At 49.0% G+C, this 19636-nt stretch overlaps 3 protein-coding genes across 11 annotated transcripts in view; 2 read left to right on the top strand and 1 right to left on the bottom strand.

Moving 5' to 3' along the window:
• Positions 1-742: 742 nt before the first annotated feature.
• Positions 743-3897, top strand: HSD17B10 (hydroxysteroid 17-beta dehydrogenase 10). Its single transcript, XM_003317473.7, has 6 exons — positions 743-829; positions 1272-1436; positions 2747-2911; positions 3042-3170; positions 3252-3360; positions 3564-3897. Exons 1-6 carry the CDS (start codon positions 803-805, stop codon positions 3752-3754), a joined length of 786 nt encoding a protein of 261 aa, XP_003317521.1. The 5' UTR covers positions 743-802; the 3' UTR covers positions 3755-3897.
• Positions 3898-4042: 145 nt separating this feature from the next.
• On the bottom strand, positions 4043-12571 carry RIBC1 (RIB43A domain with coiled-coils 1). Of its 4 annotated transcripts, XM_009439121.3 has the most exons (9): positions 12153-12571; positions 11757-11845; positions 11508-11598; positions 8772-8888; positions 7074-7155; positions 6531-6875; positions 5182-5300; positions 4364-4758; positions 4043-4247 (listed from the first exon to the last, which is right to left on the bottom strand). In XM_009439121.3, exons 4-9 carry the CDS (start codon positions 8886-8888, stop codon positions 4166-4168), a joined length of 1140 nt encoding a protein of 379 aa, XP_009437396.1. In that variant the 5' UTR covers positions 11508-11598; positions 11757-11845; positions 12153-12571; the 3' UTR covers positions 4043-4165. The 4 variants fall into 4 exon arrangements, with proteins under 4 accessions (XP_009437396.1, XP_001145941.1, XP_054532641.1 ...); XM_001145941.4 differs by lacking the exon at positions 11508-11598; XM_054676666.1 differs by lacking the exons at positions 11508-11598; positions 11757-11845; positions 12153-12571 and adding an exon at positions 11262-11415.
• Positions 12485-19636, top strand: part of SMC1A (structural maintenance of chromosomes 1A) — a 44777-nt gene continuing 37625 nt past the window's right edge. Inside the window, exons 1-2 of one of the 6 annotated variants that reach the window (XM_063803996.1) lie at positions 12491-12665; positions 13117-13262. In XM_063803996.1, coding sequence (XP_063660066.1) covers positions 13220-13262 — 43 coding nt within the window. In that variant the 5' untranslated portion in view covers positions 12491-12665; positions 13117-13219. Of the gene's footprint in view, positions 12666-13116; positions 13263-19636 lie in introns of all 6 variants that reach the window. The other 5 variants (XM_063803995.1, XM_063803994.1, XM_063803997.1 and 2 more) reach the window with 5 other exon arrangements.

The following is a 19636-nucleotide window of genomic DNA, read 5'->3' as shown; positions in this document are numbered from 1 at the left end:
TCCAATCTGCAGTGTGTGATCTGGGCTTTTGGACTTAAATTAGACAAAGATAGAGGAGAGTAGCAAAGCCTGAACTGATGAAAGATGTTTTTGCCTCTTTAGGTTTGTGCTTCTCAGCAGCTGTCCTAGAATGTCTGTCTCCAAGCATCTCTCTTAGCGGCTTTCCACATTCATCTCTCTGTGATCCTACCTGGCATCTCTCTTCCTATCTCGGCCTCAACATATTTCTCTTTACATGGCTCTCTCTCTCTAACTCAGACTCCTCATCTTTGGATCTCCTTGTCTGAGTGTCCCAGAATCTGGTTCCGTCCATTCGTCTGTGTCTGTACTGTAATTCTCTTTCTCCACCTGGACTGTGCCCTCCTGGAAGGCATGAATCTTTTATTATTCCGCTGGGTATCCCAGGTGCCCCGCACACCGTCTAGCATATAGGAGTCTCAAATACATTCATACTTGAATTAAGACTTTTTCAGAGGAGAAAGGCATCCGTTCTCAATATCCACCCCTCTTCCCCCACGCGGAGCAGGCCACTTGCCAAAAGGCCAGCTAGAGAGTAGGGCGAGGGGTGTTGTGGTATTGTACTTCTGCTATTGGTCTCTTTCCCCAGTTGAAATAACTCTGGGGATACCTTAGCAGGCGGAATCCGCCCTCTGGCCAAAGGACTAGCGTACCAGGCCACGCCCCCACGTCTCATGCGGCAGCGGCAGACGCCCCGGCCCGTCGCATCCGCCCCTTCCGCCGCTTTGCCTCGGCCAATCAACGAGCGCCCGCGCCCCCATCCCGTGGAGTGGCCGGCGACAAGATGGCAGCAGCGTGTCGGAGCGTGAAGGTAGAAGGTTCTTTGCCTCTGTTGCTTGCCTTCCTTTACGGGCCGGGACAGCGCGGCCGTGGAACTAGGAGAAAGAGATCGGTTTCGAGGGAAAGGGTCATGCTTATGTAGGCCTGGTATTGTGGCCGTTGGGCTCGAGGTGAAAGTCAACACTCCGCGGCGCGTCTGTCTGTCTGTCTGTCTGTCTGTCTATCTATCTATCTATCTATCTATCTATCATCTATCTATCTATCGTCACGGGACGGGCTGTCTGGGGATGAGATCCCTTCTGCCCCCGAGGTCCCAACGCTGAGGAGAAGCAGCACACCTAGTTTACCCGCAGGGGTGACCACGACCTCTCCCCTCCCCCCTTCTCCTCAGAAGCCTGGAGAACAGGCAGGCGACAGCGTGGGGATGGTCTGGGCAATGTAACAGCTGACCCTGACCATGTCCCTTTTGACAGGGCCTGGTGGCGGTAATAACCGGAGGAGCCTCGGGCCTGGGCCTGGCCACGGCGGAGCGACTTGTGGGGCAGGGAGCCTCTGCTGTGCTTCTGGACCTGCCCAACTCGGGTGGGGAGGCCCAGGCCAAGAAGTTAGGAAACAACTGCGTTTTCGCCCCAGCCGACGTAAGTGGGGTCACCTCTCCTCTCCCAGGGTGTGCATGAGGTCACCAACACCGGCCTGGGAACCTGTGGGGGTCCCTCCCATAGGGGTCTCCTCTATGGGGGCGGTAGACCCATCTCCTTGTCTCTTTTGGCCTGAGCCTTCAAGCACTGTGGGACCACCTGTGATAAGGATTCTCTAAAGCTGGGATTCACAACAATGAGGATGGGGATTGGACATAACAATCTCCTGGAGGAGTTATGTATGGTTTGAAAATGCATTTTGTGCCTTGTAATTTTATATTTACAAAGTCAAAAAACTTGTTTTCATGAAACAAACTACAGAAAGTGAAACTTGATGAAATCATCTTAGCAGGTAAGGATACAAAAAAGCTAGTTTATCTTCCTATCAATAATTCTCACAAGAGGGTTATTTTTTATTTTTATTTTTGAGATGGAGTCTCGCTCTGTTGCCCAGGCTGAAGTGCAGTGGCACAATCTCAGCTCCTTGCAACCTCCATCTTCTGGGTTCAAGCGATTTTCCTGCCTCAACCTCCCAAGTAGCTGGGATTACAGGCACCTGCCACCACGCCCAGCTAATTTTTTTTTTTGTATTTTTAGAAGAGATGGGGTTTCACCATGTTGGCCGGGCTGGTCTTGAACTCCTGATCTCACGTGATCCGCCCGCCTCGGCCTCCCAAAGTGCTGGGATTACAGGTGTGAGCCACTGCACCCGGCCTCACAACAGGGTTGCATTAGTGCTCTGATCCACAGCAATTAAGAATCTTCAGGAGCATGTGAATTTATCAAGAAGGTATTGATTTGAAAAATGTTTTGCAACACTGCTCTATATTACCTAATATTTTCACCTTTGACCTACTCTCTCAATTTTTTTTTTTGGGACAGAGTCTCACTGTTGCCCAGGCTGCAGTGCAATGGCACGATCTCAGCTCACTGCAACCTCTGCCTCCCGGGTTCAAGCGATTCTTCTGCCTCAGCCTTCCAAGTAGCTGGGATTACAGGCATGTGTCACTATGCCGGCTAATTTTGTATTTTTAGTAGAGACGGGTTTTCACCACGTTGGCCAGGCTGGTCTCAAACTCCTGATCTTAAGTGATCCACCCACCTCGGCCTCCCAAAGTGCTGAGATTACAGGCATGAGCCACCGCACCCAGGCTATCTCTCAAGTTTTACAACCTTTCTCTTGGCCTCTCCCTTCTCACAAATCTCTTCTCACCCAAGGACTGGGCATGCCCTGCCCTGCCCTCCCTCAGGTTTAGTGGTGAAGAGTGGGTGCTGGGAGATGAATACCTTCTCCACTTCTCCCTTTGAAGGTGACCTCTGAGAAGGATGTGCAAACAGCTCTGGCTCTAGCAAAAGGAAAGTTTGGCCGTGTGGATGTAGCTGTCAACTGTGCAGGCATCGCGGTGGCTAGCAAGACGTACAACTTAAAGAAGGGCCAGACCCATACCTTGGAAGACTTCCAGCGAGTTCTTGATGTAAGGCCTTGGAAGTTCTCCAGGGATGGTGGGAGTAAGAAGTATCTGGCTGTGGAGGACCCCAAAGTTTTTAGGGGACAAAGGCTTCTTCTGCCTCAGGTCCTATAGCATGTCTCCATCTATCCTACAGGTGAATCTCATGGGCACCTTCAATGTGATCCGCCTGGTGGCTGGTGAGATGGGCCAGAATGAACCAGACCAGGGAGGCCAACGTGGGGTCATCATCAACACTGCCAGTGTGGCTGCCTTCGAGGGTCAGGTGTGTGGGCAGGGGTAAGACTTATGCCTCCTAAGTGACTTGTTGGGGCCCTCCCACCTATGACCTCTACTCTTTCTCCAGGTTGGACAAGCTGCATACTCTGCTTCCAAGGGGGGAATAGTGGGCATGACACTGCCCATTGCTCGGGATCTGGCTCCCATAGGTATCCGGGTGATGACCATTGCCCCAGGTAGACATATCCCCTCTCTCCATCATACCTGGGATTGGGTGGGATCCATGGACAGTTGAGAGGGGAAGGTATCCGCCACCTAAGCAGCAGCAGCCTTTTATCTTTGGGCCCCAGAGAAGCACCAAGAAGTAGGGCTAAAGTAAGGAAGAACCAGGTAAACATGAAAGCAAGGGTGAGTCTCTGAATTTGGCTATATTGTTTAGGTCTGTTTGGCACCCCACTGCTGACCAGCCTCCCAGAGAAAGTGTGCAACTTCTTGGCCAGCCAAGTGCCCTTCCCTAGCCGACTGGGTGACCCTGCTGAGTATGCTCACCTGGTACAGGCCATCATCGAGAACCCATTCCTCAATGGAGAGGTCATCCGGCTGGATGGGGCCATTCGTATGCAGCCTTGAAGGGAGAAGGCAGAGAAAACACACGCTCCTCTGCCCTTCCTTTCCCTGGGGTACTACTCTCCAGCTTGGGAGGAAGCCCAGTAGCCATTTTGTAACTGCCTACCAGTCGCCCTCTGTGCCTAATAAAGTCTCTTTTTCTCACAGAGTGTAGGCAGTGTTGTGTGCTAGGGGGCCTGGCATGGGGAAGAAATGTGAAGGCTGTGACAGGGTTGGATGCTCAGAGCTCCAGGGTGGGGTGGGAAAGGCAGTACCTTCATAATACTTTGTGTCCTGTTACAACATGTGGACTTGATTTTGAGTGCAGAACTTTATTACCTAGGTTAGAAGGTGGGAGTATGCAGCATTTTTCTCTTTGACTCCTAACCACCTGTGAGCTTGATGGAGGAGAAGGGAGAGATAAACATCCTGAACTTAGCGGCTGCTGGTGTTAAACTGCTGGTGATACTGGGCTGTAGGTTGATTGGTGTAGATTACTGAATTCAGGTAATCCTGCCTGTGAAAGAAGTCCAGAGGTCTCAGCTGACATGCTTTCCCTCTCTCCATGGTTCCTCACCATCCCTCCTCTCCCTCCCTTGGCATTTATCTCCACCACTACCACCTAGAACTCACTGGGCTTTTTGCTCATTAGCCAGCTGCTGGTTGAAGGATCCTAGACCCCTTTGAAATACAGCACACAATTCCCTCTCCTGCTCTTCTAGCTCCAGCACTGCCTGGGCTGAGCTCATGGTCTGGCTTTTCCATTCAGTATCCAGTGTTTTCTCAGCCTGACGATGTGCTTGCTTCTTAGAGCGTTGTACTTCCTGCTCTTTCCTGATGGCAGCTTGCTGCTCTGGAGTCATGCCCTTCCAGCAATAGGGCAGGACCCGGTAGGGAGCCATAGGGTGTTGGGCGACCTGGGGGTTTTCAGTCAGTAGGTCACTCGTGCTCTGGTGCTGGATCTCCGCAAGGTTGGCCTTCTGTTCACGCTGACGCTCACAGCGCTGACGCCCAGCCTGCACAGCTGCCTGGTGGAGCCCCCAAATGCAAACATTTGGGTGCCCAACCTCAGGGAACTCTGTCACAGGGGAGGGGGGAACATGGCCCTACTCTTCCATCTCAAGGAGAAAGAACAGATACTGCATGGCCTTTCAATGCCCCTAATATGTGTTGGGGAGAATGGGCGGGGAACTTCTCTGCCTTCAGGAAGCCTTTAGACTGAGAAGCGGAGGATGAGAGGGCAATGTTCTATTCTCAAGTCATCCTGCTTCTGGAGGTGGGGAGAAGTGACTTGTACCCTAAGAGGGGCCTTCAGTGAAGGGGGAGTACTCAGATGAGAGGGCTGATGCTGATTTAAGAGGGGATGTAAGAGGAAGAATATGGCTAAGGTTCCCCAGGATTTTGTTCAGGAGTTGGGGAGAGCCCAAGGTACTGCATGGCTCAGGCCATACCTGCGCTTTGTTGGCGTTGGCCATGGCACACATCATGGCCGCACGACAGGACTCCTCCAGCCTGGCCAGATGGGTGGCCTGTGCGTCCATGGCGAGGCGCAGCTGGTTACTGAGCGCATCTACACAGAGAAATATGGCTGGGGTACTGTACTGGCTTGCTCCATTCCTGTTTCACTCATCCAGCCACTTGTTCAGCAAGTTTTGTGTTTGTGTGTGTACAAATGTTTAGGAGGGGGTTAGTGTCCGAGTTGTAGGGATGTGGAAGGAACTAGGTGCAGCAACAACGATTTCTCAAGTGCATAACTAAAAGATGCCTCCAATGGACCTGGGTCCCAATGTCAGTTCTGCTGCTTCTGAGCTGTGTGATTTTGGGTAAATCATTTCATATCTCTGAATCTCAGTCTAAGGGCCATGTGCTGGGTTCTAATGATACCATCGAATTAAATCCTGTCCTCAGAGAACTCCCTGTCTAGTTGGGGACACAGATCAAACATAGATAGACCACAATCTGGCAAGAGCAATGGCAGGGATGTACACAGGGTATTAAGAGGGTTTTGGGTGGTGGAAAAGAGGAAGGCTTCCAGGAAGAGGTGATCCTTGAAATACATTTTGTATACAGGCTAAAAGAGCAAAGGGCATTCCAGGCTGAGGGCATGGCATGAGCAAAGGTACTGACAATTTTTTTCTGCTCCAGCCACACTGAGCTCCTTGCTGTTCCTAAGACCTGTCAGACACTGTACTATGCAACTGGGAGATGGGTAGACATGAAAGAGATGGTTCATCTTCAGTAGGCTGACATTTTAGGGAGAAGACAGATATTAAACAAATACTTTCACAATTAGCTACAACTACAATAAGTGGTCCAACAGAACAGAGTGCTGTAACAGGGTTGATGTGAAGGGTGAACAGTGCAAGTAGATAAGACATGGTCCTTGCCCTTGAAGGGCTTCTTCTAATGGAAGAGAAGGATGTGGCCACAGACAATATCATAATAGTAGCTACTCTATGTGGTATAAATTATTATTCTCATTTTAAAGATGAAGAAACTGAAGCACAGAAGGGAAAATTCATTTGCCCAAACCAGCTAGTAAGTGGCAGAGCCATTAGGTCTGTCTGCACTGTGCTGCCTCCACGTAATGGAGTGCCAAACTAATCAAGAACAATGCTACACTGTCAGTTACTGAAGGAAGTCAGGGAGGTTGGGGTCTGCACAACCTAACATTTCAGCACCAACCCTATGGATAACTGGACCTCCCCACACAGTTTTGGTCCCCTGGGTGCTGTACTCAGCTTAGGAAAGATCCCCACTAGGCCTCAGGTCTCTGAGTCTGGAGGGCCGGGCTGCTTACCTGCATAATTCTCATCAACCTTGGCTTGCTGTTGCTCCTGCTGCTGCCTTTCCAAGTTGTACCTGAACTGCCCCTGCTGCATTCTTAGCCGTGTGTCCCTGTCTAGATCTTCCCCAGAGAAGTACTGCAGGCTGGCTGGACCAGGATAGGTATTACTGTAACTAAGATAGGTTGGAAGCCCCTTCCAGACTTGGCCTGGATCCCAAAGACTAAATTCACGCCCGTTCTTGAGCTGCTGCTTCTGCTCCCGAAACTCCTGGACTTTCTTGGCCAGCTGACGTGTTCGATCTGCCTCTTCCTTCTCTAACATCTGGACTACCACATCATACTGCACCTGGCTGGTACCTGGGGGTGGTGAGCAAGGATATGGAGAAGATACCCCAGGAGGGACAGAGTCCACTTAGCATATCCTCTACTCTCAAGGTCCATCCAGTTTGTCCCACCACCCCAGGGCCTCAGGCCACAGAGGCAGAACTGCCCTACCTCAGCCCACTCGAGCTCTTTCTTTACACCCTTGTCTGGCCCCTGGCTTTTGGCTTTTACCATAAGCTGCCTCCTTGCTTCTTTCTGCTGCTTCCCGACGCTTTCGGTCTCCCACCTGGTTGTTCAGGGCCTGGACATCCACCTGATCCCAAAGAAAGGAGCACAATCAGAGTAGGGGCCCAGCAGGGGGCCTTCAATGTCCTACCACAAACTTCTTAGAATTTACCTGTTTCAGAATCCTGTAGCTCCCCAGTACCTACTGGATAAAGTTCTAGCTCCTGAGCATGGTTTGTAAGCCTCTCCATGGTCTAGCCTCTGCCTCCTTCTCTGGCCTCATCTCTTAGTCCCACCTTACCCTTATGAGCTGTGCTTACAGTTCCCTGAATATCTTAGGCTGTTTTGAACCAATAGCCTTTGCTCAAGCTGCTCCCTCCACTTGGAACACTTTCCTCCCCTCTTTACACAAATTCCAATTCGTCCTTCGAGACCAGCTCAGCCTTCACTTTCCTGACCCCTCAGGCAGGTTCTACTCCTGTAGAATCTAGAACCCACTGTCTACATTATATTGATGTTCGCCTCTCTGTATTCTCTCCTCCACCAGACTGTGAACCCTTTCAGGGCAGAAACTGGGCCTTAGTCATTTTCGTATCCCCACTGCCCAACACAGTACTTGGCACAGAGCAGGCCCCGAGGAAATGCTTGTCAGCTTGTCAGCTGGATCTCAATCAGAACACTAATACCCTAGCCAACTTCTTACGGCAGGCACTATGCACTGGTTTTCAAAGCTGCCACTGTGTGTTAACACTCACCTGACTTCCTTCAGCCTCATTTTACAGAAGAGGAGCCTGGGGCTCAGAGAAGACAGGTGATTTATCCAAAGCCACACACATAACAGTCAGCAGACCTGGCCTTAAATACTTACGGGGTCTTTTCCAGAATACCATGCTGCATCCCCCCTCTATCCACTCACCTAGCAATATTTTGTTTCTTAAACTATCAATATTTTCTCTTTATTTTTATTATAATTCATTTATCACATTTCAAAATCATACAAAAAGGAATACAGTTTAGTGAGGCGTAAGTGTCCCTTCCATCTCTGTCTCTCAGCCTGGTTAAGTTTCTTAACATAGCCTTGCAGAGATAGTTTAGGTATATGCAGTAATTTTGAGACAGGGTCTCACTCTGTCGCTCAGGCTGGAGTGCAATGGTGTGATCTCGGCTCACTGTAACCTGCTCCTCCTGGATTCAAGTGATTCTTGTGCTTCAGCCTCCCAAGTAGCTGGGATTACAGGCATGCACAACCACGCCCAGCTAATTTTTGTATTTTCAGTAGAGACAGGGTTTCACCACGTTGGCCAGGCTGGTCTTTATCTCCTGACCTTGTGTGATCTGCTCACCTCAGCCTCCTAAAGTGCTGGGATTACAGGTGTAAGCCACTGCACCCGGACTCCAAATATTCTTTAGGCCTCTTTTAGCTCCATGTTGCCTGTCTCAAGAACCAGGTCACATGGCCCAGAGCTGACTGGAGAAGGGTCAGCCGTCTCCCCTAGTCTCTTCCCCTGCACTGACCTATCCCTCTTCCAAAGCTCTTCCCAGGCCTGTAGGGGTGGGTGCCTTCTCTCCCTCTCTTTCCTTTCCTGCCCTAGGGGCCTACTTGAATCAGGGGAAGGGCTATCATGGGCACTGTTACACGTTCCTCTCCAGGTGTAAGAGTGAGGTGGCCCTGATCCTGAGCAACAGTCCCTACTACCCACTCACCCCCATGACTCGGTTCCGCACATTGAAGAATCGGTTTTGTCGCTCTTTTTCTCGATTTCTTCTAGCCTCGATGGCTGCTGCTTCCTTGGTATCTGTTGACTGTTTTATGTTATACATCTGGAGCAAAAGGGAGGTAGAATGGCCCATCAGTGCCGACCACCATCTTTGACTACACGCCACCCCCATTCCTTTCTCCCTATAATATTTCAGCAGTTATTGATTCCTACTGATTTTACTTCCTGATATATTTCGTATCTGTGCCCTCCATCTCTGCTGTCACCAGCTTAATTCAGGCCTCACAATCTGGTGTCAGGCAGTATCTCAGGAGCCCCACTGGGTTCTCTTGCTCCAACGTTACCCTCTCTGCACTGGATTTCTCTGCACTGGCTACCAGAGTGATCTTTGGGAAGCAAATCTGACCATGGCACTCCTCAGCGTAAAGCCTTTGAAAGCACCTTTAAAGCAATGGCTCCCCAGTGCTTATAAGGCCCAACCCCCTTTGCCAGATTTATAAGGTTCTTCATGATCTGACCCCTGCTCACCTTTCTAAGCCTCAAACACATCTACAACACTCCTTTTTCATTATACTCTATTCAGTTTTCCTTATTTCAGTAAGTGGCACCACCATTCACCAAGTTGCTCCGGCCAAAAACCTAGGAGATATCCTTTAATCCTTCCTTTCCCTCACTCCTTCTTCTTTCAAAATAACCCTTATCCAAGCCACCATTGCCAGCTTCCTGAATAACCACAACTGTCTCCATGTTGGTATTCCAGCTTCCTCTATTGACTCCTATAGCCCAATCACAGAAACCAGAAGCAGCTTTCTTTTCTGAAATATATGTCCCCCCACCCTTTTTTTTTTTTTTTTTTACTTTTATTACTTATTTTCTGGTCAAATGAAAGGCTAGAAAGCTTAAATTTGCCTGTGTTCCTTCATATTTTGGGAAGCTCACTTTTGGCATGTAACCCAGCCAAAGCTGCAGCCAAAAAAACTTTAGCAAACATAAATCTGATCATGTCTCTCACCTGCTTAAATCCTCCACTAGCTTCCCACTATACTTAGAATCAGATCCAAACTCCTTACTGTGGGCTTTCAAGATCTAGTTCCTGCACACCTCTCCAGTTTGTCTCAAACCACTGTCTCCCTTGCTTACAGTGCTCCAGGCAAGCTGATCAAGTCCTCCAACACAGTAACTGTTCCCACCCCAGGGCCTTTGTATGTGCTGTTCCTTTGTTTGGAGCGTGATTCTTTAATTCCTCCTATAGCTATTTGGATCTTTTTGGTGTTTTGTTTTGTTTTCCATTTTGTACCTGTGAAGTAGTTGAACATATATGCCCGGCTGATTTTTTGTATTTTTAGTAGAGATGGGGTTTCACAGTGTTAGCCAGGATAGTCTCAATCTCCTGACCTTATGATCCGCCCTCCTTGGCCTCCCAAAGTGCTGGGATTACAGGCATGAGCCACCACACCTGGCCCCATTTAATTTTTTTTAATATAGATGGGGTCTCACTATATTGCCCAAGCTAGTCTTGAACTCAAGCAATTCTCCTGCCTCGGCCTCCCAAAGTGCTGGTATTACAGGCATGAGCCATTGTGCCCGGCATCACTTAGGTTTTTAATCCACTTGGAGTTGCATTTTGTGTATGGTGTGAGATAAGGATCCAATTTAATTTTCCCCCCAAGTGCCATCTCATCTTTTTTAAATTTAAAAATTTATTTTATTTTTGGCCAGGCGCGGTGGCTCACGCCTGTAATCCCAGCACTTTGGGAGGCCGAGGCAGGTGGATCAGGAGGTCAGGAGTTCAAGACCAGCCTGGCCAACATAGTGAAACCCTGTCTTTACTAAAAATACAAAAAAATTAGCCAGGCGTGGCAGTGGGCACCTGTAATCCTAGCTACTTGGAAGGCTGAGGCAGAGAATAAAATTTATTTTATTTTTAATTTGTTTTAGATGGGGTCTCTCTCTGTTGCCCAGGATGGAGTGTAGTGGTGCAATCATGGCTCACTGCAGCCTCAAACTCCTGGGCTCAAAGGATCTTCCTGCCCCAGCCTCCTGAGTAGCTGGGACTACAGGTGTGTGCCACCATGCCTGCCTAATTTTTAAAATTTTTTTGTAGAGATTGGGTTTTGCTATGTTACCCAGGCTCACCATCTCATCTTTTAAAAGGGAACAGTATTTCCCCATGGATTACATGAGATTGCTGTCTTTTAGCCATTTTATCCCCTCAGCCTGATTGTTTCTCCCAACTGAACTTCATTTATGGCTCCCCTACTAGATTCCATCTACCAAGCTTCCTCTCTTTATTTATTTTTGAGACAGGGTATTGCTCTGTCACCTAGGCTGGAGTGAAGTGGTGCGGACACCACTCACTACAGCCTCAACCTCCCAGGCTCAAGTGATCCTCCTGCTTCGGCATCCTGGGTAGACCAGAGGTGAGAGTTGCCACACCCAGCTAATTTTTAAATTTTTAGTAGAGATAGGGTCTCACTATGTTGCCCAGGCTGGTCTTGAACTGCTGGTCTCAAGTGATCCTCCTGCCTTGGCCTGCCTCCCTCACGATGGGATTACAGTTGTCAGCCACCATGCCCAGCCACTTCCTCACTTTCCTGGACTTGTCCTAAGTCTTTAGGACTCTTTCTAGCCTTCGGACATAATTTAATAAATAGTTAAAGGAATAATTATGGCAACCACCAGATCCTTTCTATGTTTAAGTCTGAGAATGGCACCAACTTACCTACTGGTTTCACCTGCCATCACAGTATAAGGTCACTGAAGGGGAAGATTCAGCTGACATTTTAAGCTTCTTGGATTGCTAAGGCCCCTGCCTTATTAATGATAGAGAGCAGAGAGGGAAGAGAGGTAAGGTGGCATTGTGGTATAGAGCTGTGGGAATGGGATGGGGGAGAGGCATGGAGGCAGAGGTAGGTGGAGGTGGAGAGCGCTGGCTTAGGGACCCTGACTCCTGGGGGTTCACACAAAATACCTTTCTCAGTAAGGAATCCCGATTTCGAAGCTCTTAGGTTGGCTCTGCATGCAACTTTGTTCTTGGGTTACGGCGGCAGTTTCTGAACTCTGCTTGGTACAACAGGAGGGAGGCAGGGGATAGGGGTAGTATCTCAGGCCGTAGCCTTCCCCAGCCTGTATCCGTTGCCTGGGAGTAGCCCCAGTCCCATTCACAACCCATCCGCCTTCGCAACCCGTCCCGCCACCAATCCCACCCCACCATTAGCAAAGTCTGAGATCACCTAACACTGAATCCTCCCGTTGGCCCCTCCTTCCCGTCCAGCTCTCCGCTCCCCCCGGGTCCTTCCAATTCCCGACCCTGTCCTTGTCCTAGCCTTGAAAGCTGGCCAGGCTAAAGCCACAGCCGAGCTCCCACCTTCCTCTTGCCCTGAGGGGCATAATCCTGCTGTGACTTCTGTCTCAGCAAGCGTGAGCTCAGGTCTCCCCCGCCTCCTTGAACCTCAAGAACTGCTCTGAGTCCGCCCAGCAACAACTCCTCCGGGGATCTGGTCCGCAGGAGCAAGTGTTTGTTGTTGCCATGCAACAAGAAAGGGGGGCGGAGGCACCACGCCAGTCGTCAGCTCGCTCCTCGTATACGCAACATCAGTCCCCGCCCCTGGTCCCACTCCTGCCGGAAGGCGAAAATCCCGTTAGGCCTGGACGTATTCTCGCGACATTTGCCGGTCGCCCGGCTTGCACTGCGGCGTTTCCCGCGCGGGCTACCTCAGTTCTCGGGCGTACGGCGCGGCCTGTCCTACTGCCGCCGGCGCCGCGGCCGTCATGGGGTTCCTGAAACTGATTGAGATTGAGAACTTTAAGTCGTACAAGGGTCGACAGATTATCGGACCATTTCAGAGGTTCACCGCCATCATTGGACCCAATGGCTCTGGTGAGATAAACCTGGCCGCGGCCCTGCGCACGTCCCGGCCTGGACCCCTTATCCGGTGCCAGAGTAGTACAACCCAGCCCATGTAACCTGAAACGTCGCGGACCCTTACGGGTTCCTTGCCCGTCCAGAGGGGGTTCTGCTCGAACCCACTCTCCCCGCGCGGGTGCTCTAACTCGAACCCCTTCCAGGTGTCACTTGCCGCTTCCTGCGCGGCTCCCGCCCCGGCCCAGTGGTACAGGCCGAGCTGCCAGTGACCCCGCCTACTTCCCCCTCCCGCCAAAGGAGTCGCGTCTGGAGCCAGCTTCCCGCCAGCTCAGTCCTCCGCCGCGCGGCTCCCCGCCGGACCGGCCGGAGCCGGCTTCCCAGCCTTACTTGACCCCCTCCGGAGAATGTGGGGACGCTGGTAGCTCTCCCGTGGCCTTCGGTCCCAAACGGTGCACTTCTTTTTCAGCCCAGCGTCCTCTCTCGCCTCGCATTGGTACACTCCAACTCCTTTCTACTCTTCTCTGGAGGCGGCACTTTTGAATTTCAGACCCAGCGCTCCAGTCTTTAGAATGCTTGAGGTGTCGATCCCCACCCCCCACCGCTATGTCAGAGGTAGTTGCCTCGAACTCGCCCCTTTCCTACCACCGAAACCGTCAAAAGCCGAAATTAACTAATTTACCAAATTTGTTGAATGCTTATTGTTTATCAGGAGTTATTCAGTTGCAAGTTGTGGAAACAGCGGAGAATAGAATAAACCAACTCCATGCTCACAGGGAACTTATATTCCAGAGGGGAAAGAAGATAAGGAGAAAATAAGATGGTTTTAGGCTGTCATAAGTGCTATACAGGAAATGAGACAGGTGGATGTGATAAAGTGACTTAGGTGGTGTCTTTAGAAAGGGTGGTCAGGTAAAGCCTCTATTTTGTGTCTTCCCAACTCTAAACGATACACCGTGGATTCCTCTCACCTCAGATGTCCATTTGGAATCCTGCTGTATTCTTCCACCCCAGAGATGTTCTAGCTGAATGATATCCTAGCCTAAGAGGCTGCCCTTGCTGAAGTAGCACATACTGAGTACCTTTCCTGGAGACTGAGTGTCTCAACAGTGGCACTATTGACATTTCCAGCGAGATAATCCTTTGCTGTGGGATGTGCTCTGTGCATTGTAGGATGTTTAACAGCATCTCTGGCATCTACCTGCTAGATAACAGTAGCACCCCTGCTCCCCAGGCATGACAATCAAAACTGTCTCTAGACATTGCCAGATGTCACAGAGGGTGTGTGTGATTCCCCCAACCCCCCAACTTGTTTGAGAACCACTGGCCTGGAGGGCTAATGCTTGGTGTCCACCCAGTTTCCTCGGGTTTTAGTGTAGTGGCCCCTGTTGGAAGAGCTAGGATGTACCTCTTGGCATTCAGTCCCCTCAGCATTAGTAGATTTGTATTCCCAGCTGTTCTGAAAAGGGCCGTGGCACTCCCCCACTTGCCCCCGTTCTTCAAGGCCCACCTCTACAAGCCATTCCTTTAGTCCCTTTGGTGAGTGAGTCTTCCTCTGTGGCATACCGTAGACACTTGGTACACATTAATGTTTATTAAGTCCTATATTGATGGTGCATGTTTTTGTATCTTCATTGGCCTGTGAGTACCCTAAAGCAGACATTCCTTGAAACGTTTTACTGGTGTTCAGTCCATAATATATATTACGAAAATGTTTACCGTATTGATTGTGATTAGAGAGGCTTGTGGTTGTGAGATGATGTTGTCCTCCCTGGAAATGATGGGAGAAGCCCAAAGGTTGGATATTGGTTCCTAAAAGGCTGACTCCTGGTCTGCATGATGTGCTAGTCCTGCTGTGATGAGGGAGACAGCTGAGTCCAGACTTAGGATAGGACTAATTAATTGAGTACCTACTCTGTGTGTCAAGTACTTTATTTATTGGGACCCTGTTTTTTCTTTTTCTTTTTCTTTTCTTTTTTTTTTTTTTTTTTTGAGACAGTCTTGCTCTGTTGTCCAGGCTGGAGTGCAGTGGCGTGATGTTGGCTCACTGCAACCTCTGCCTCTTGGGTTCAAGTGATTCTCGTGCCTCAGCCTCCCAAGTAGCTGGGACTACAGGCGTGCGCCACCCCATCTGGCTAGTTATTGTATTTTTAGTAGAGTTGGTGTTTCTCCCTGTTGGCCAGGCTGGTCTCAAACTCCTGGGCTCAAGTGATCTGCCTGCCTCAGCCTCCCAAAGTGCTGGGATTACAGGCATGAGCCACTGCACCCAGCCAAGGGACCCTTTACATTTAAATTCTCAAAATGACCCTAGGAGGAAAATGCCAATAGCTTCGTTTTATACATGAGGAGACTAAGGCACAGAGGTGTGATAACTTGTCCGTGGTTCTCAGAACCCATGCCTGTGCTCCTGCCACTCCAATAGAGAAGTATGTGCCGCACATATTTTTAGACCCGTGAGTTGTGGTTTTTTTTCATCTTTTTCCAGGTGAGGGAATGGAAGGTCAGCTAAGTAGTAGTGAAAGTAAGATTAGAACCTGGTCTGTTGGTTCTAAGCCCAAGTTTGCAAGCTTTTTTAGACGGAGTCTCACTCTGACGCCCACAGTGGAGTGCAGTGGCATGACCTCGGCTCACTGCAACTTCTGCCTGCTGGGTTCAAGTGATTCTTTTCTTTTTTTTCTTTTTTTTTTTTTTGAGATGAAGTCTTTCTCTGTCGCCCAGGCTGGAGTGCAGTGGCGTGATCTCAGCTCACTGCAACCTCTGCCTCCCGGGTTCAAGCTGTTCTCCTGCCTCAGCCTCCTGAGGAGCTGGGATTACAGGCGTGCACCACTATGCCCGGCCAGTTTTTGTATTTTTAGTAGAGACGGGGTTTCACCACGTTGTTCAGGCTGGTCTCAAACTCCTGACCCCGTGATCTGCCCACCTGGGCCTCCCAAAGTGCTGCGATTACAGGTGTGAGCCACCGCGCCTGGCCTATTTTTTTTTTTTTTGGAGTCAGGGTCTTGCTCTGTCACCAAGGCTGGCATACAGTGGCACAATCATGGCTCACTGCAGCCTCAACTTCTCGGGCTCAAGCAACCCTCCCATCTCAGCCTTCCCAGTAGTCAGGACAACTGGAGTGTGCCACCATGCCGAGCCAATTTTTGTATTTTTTGTAGAGATGGGATTTTGCCATGTTGTCCAGGCTGGTCTCAAACTCCCGAGGTCAAGTGATCCACCCACGTCTGCTTCCCAGAGTGCTGGGATTACAGGCGTGAGATGCCGTGTCCAACCTAATCATAGTCTTATACCGTCTCTATGGAAGGACTTGGGCTGCTGTTTTTATGGCTGAGTAGAAAGGTGTTGGAAATCAGATCTTCAGTTCAAAGTCATATATAAGTTCTTTAGGGACAGTCTTGAGATAGAAATTATAGAGACTAAACTGTTCCTCCTTATCCACCAGCCCGACTAAACTTTTTTTTTCTTTTTTTTTTTTTTTTTTGAGACAGAGTCTCTCTCTCTCGCCCAGGTTGGAGTGCAGTGGCACGATCTCAGCTCACTGTAACCTCCACCTCCTGGGTTTAAGCAATTCTCGTGCCTCAGCCTCCCGAGTAGCTGGGATTATAGGCACACAACCGTGCCTGGCTAATTTTTGTATTTTTAGTAGGGACGGGGTTTCACCATGTTGGCCAGGCTGGTCTCAAACTCCTGACCTCAGGTGATCCGCCTGCCTCGGCCTTTCAAAGTGCTGGGATTACAGTCATGAGCCACTGCACCCGGCCTAAACTTTTAAAACAATATCTATTTTTTTGGCCAGGAACAGTGGCTCATGCCTGTAACCCCAGCACTTTGGGAGTCCAAGGTGGAGGATCTCTGGAGCTCAGGAGTTTGAGACCAGCCTAGCATAGGGAGACCCTGCTTCTGCAAAAATCCAAAAACTAGCTGGGCATGGTGGCTTATGCCCATGCTTCCAGCTACTTGGGAGGCTGAGACAGGAGGATCACTTGAGCCAAGGAGGTCAAGGCTGCAGAGAGCTGTGATACTGCTACTGCACTCCAGCCTGGGTGACAGAGTCAGACCCTGTCTCAATAAATAAATGAATAAGGTCTGGGCGTGGTAGCTTATGCCTGTAATCCCAGCACTTTAGGAGACCGAGGTGGGTGGATCACTTGAGGTCAGGAATTCGAGACCAGCCTGGCTAACATGATGAAACCCCATCTCTACTAAAAATGCAAAAATTAACTAGGTGTGGTGGCACACGCTTGTCCCAGCTATTCAGGAGACTGAGGCAGGAGAATCACTTGAACTTGGTAGGTGCAATCTCGGCTCACTTGCAGTGAGCCGAGATTGCACCACTGCACTCTAGCGTGGGCGATAGAGCGAGACTCCATCTCAAAAAATAAATAAAATAAATAAATGAAACCTTTTTTGTTTTCAGATTCTAAAATGAACAAAGTAAAAGCTGTAACTCCACTACTGAAAAGATAGCCACTGTTAATGTTGAAAACCTTATTTATTTGAATAGCTGGTACATGCACATGGTATACAATTTTAAAAATCCTTAAGGATATACAGTAGTAAAAAGAAGACTCCCTTGACCCTAGCTGCTTAGTTTCCTTTTCAGAGGCAATCACTGCTGCACTGTTTACGTTTTCATATATTTGTTTCCTATGCCTTCTCTTCTCCCAAGTTTTATTATGAAAATTTGCAAGCATATATGTGCATTACTTAGTCATTTGGAAGTAAATTACAGACTCAATTACATTTCACCCCTAAGTGCTTCAGCATTCACCTCTTAAAATCATCATTCTCCTGTACTACCACTATTCAGTTATCACAACTAAGAAAATTTCCTCATGTCATCAATTATCCAGTTTATATTTAAGCTTCCTTAACTTGCTCCCCAAATGTCTTTTTGTTACTTTGGAACCAGAGTCCAGTCAAAGTTTGTGCACTGTTTACCTATGTCTCAGAAATCTCTCATGTTTTGGAATGGTTCGCTCACTTTTTTTTTTTTTTTGAGATGGAGTTTTGCTCTTGTTGCCCAGGCTGGAGTGCAATGGCGCGATCTTGGCTCACCGCAACCTCTGCCTCCCAGGTTCAAGCGAGTCTCCTGCCTCAGCCTCCTGAGTAGCTGGGATTACAGGCATGTGCCACCATGCCCAGCTAATTTTGTATTTTTAGTAGAGACGAGGTTTCTCCATGTTAGTCAGGCTGGTCTGGAACTCCCCAACCTCAGGTGATCCGCCCGCCTCGGCCACCCAAAGTGCTGGGATAACAGGCGTGAGCCACCGTGCCCGGCTCAACCTTTCTTTTTAGACACTGACTTTTTGAAAAGACCAGGCCATTTGTCTTTGAGAACATCCCACATTCTGTGTTTGTGTTAAGATTTCCTCATGAAAACCTTACTATGTTCCTCTATATTGTATTGCTGTATTTCCTAGGAACTGGAAGATAAGTCTGAAGGCTTGTTTAGATTCAAATTAGGCTGGATATGGTGGCTCATGCCTGTAATCCCAGCACTTTGGGAGGCCACGGCGGGAGGATCACTTGAGGCCAGGAGTTCAAGACTAGCCTGGGCAACACAGCGAGACCTTGTCTTTATTATAACAAAAAATTTAAAAAAGGAAAAAAATAGATTCAGGTTAAATATTTTTGGCAAGATACATCATAAATGATGCTGTGTGTTTCATATTGTATCACAACAGGAATATGCTCTTTTTTTAGATGGTGGTAAAATACACCTAAAATTCCCTAAATTAACCATTTTTAAGTGTACAGTTCAGTAGTGTTAAATATATTCACGTTTTTGTGCAAACGATCTCTAGAACTTTTTCATCTTGCAAAAATGAAAATCTATGCCCATTAAAAAACAACTCCCAGGCCAGGCGTGGTGGCTCATGCCTGTAATCCCAGCACTTTGGGAGGCCGAGGTGGGCGAATCACAAGGTCAGAAGATCGAGACCATCCTGGCCAACATGGTGAAACCCTGTCTCTACTAAAAATACAGAAAGTTAGCTGGGTGTGGTGACGTGTGCCTGTAATCCCAGCTATTCGGGAGGCTGAGGTGGGAGAATCCCTTGAACCAGGGAGTCGGAGGTTGTGGTGAGCTGAGATCACGCCACTGCACTCCAGCCTGGCAACAGAGCAAGACTCCATCTCAAAAGAAAAAAAAAACTCCCATTTTCCCCTCCTCCCAGCCTATTTTTAAATTTTACTTTACATTATTATTATTATTATTTTATTATTATTATTTTTTGAGATGGAGTCTTACTCTGTTGCCCAGGCTGGAGTGCAGTGGCACGATCTTGGCTCACTGCAGCCTCCACCTCCCAGGTTCAAGCGATTCTCCTGCCTCAGCCTTCCAAGTAGCTGGGATTACAGGCGCCCGCCACCACGCCCAGCTAAGTTTTGTATTTTTTTAGTAGAGACAGGGTTTCACCATATTGGTCAGGCTGGTCTTGAACTCCTGACCTCAGGTGATCCACCTGCCTCAGCCTCCCAAAGTGCTGGGATTACAGGCGTGAGCCACCATGCCCGGCCCACTTTATATTATTTTAACATCGTTGAGTTTTGTGTCTTTTTTGTTTCACTTATTGTGGGCTTTTGTCCATGTCATTAAAGGTTGTAAAACTATCCATTCTGTGAATATACCATTTCTTTAGATTGGGTTCTAGCTTCTTTTTTTAAACTATTCTTTCCTCTTTTTTTTTTTTTTCACTATTTTTTTAAAGAGAGTCTTGTTCTGTCACCCAGACTGGAGTGCAGTGGTGTCATCATAGCTCATGCAGCTTTGAACTCTTGAGCTCAAGCGATCCTCCCTCCTCAGCCTTCTGAGTAGCTGAGACTACAGGCGCATGCCACCATGCCCAGCTAATTTTTTTTTTTTTTTTTTGAGATGGAGTCTCGCTCTGTCGCCCAGGCTAGAGTGCAGTGGCACGATCTCGGCTCACTGCAACCTCCGCCTCCCAGGTTCAAGGAATTCTCCTTCCTCAGCCTCCCGAGTAGCTCAT

Source organism: Pan troglodytes, chromosome X (assembly GCF_028858775.2).
Source record: "Pan troglodytes isolate AG18354 chromosome X, NHGRI_mPanTro3-v2.0_pri, whole genome shotgun sequence".
In the NCBI taxonomy this organism is placed as follows: Eukaryota; Metazoa; Chordata; class Mammalia; order Primates; family Hominidae; genus Pan; species Pan troglodytes.
This window is presented reverse-complemented; position numbering and strand designations above follow the sequence as displayed.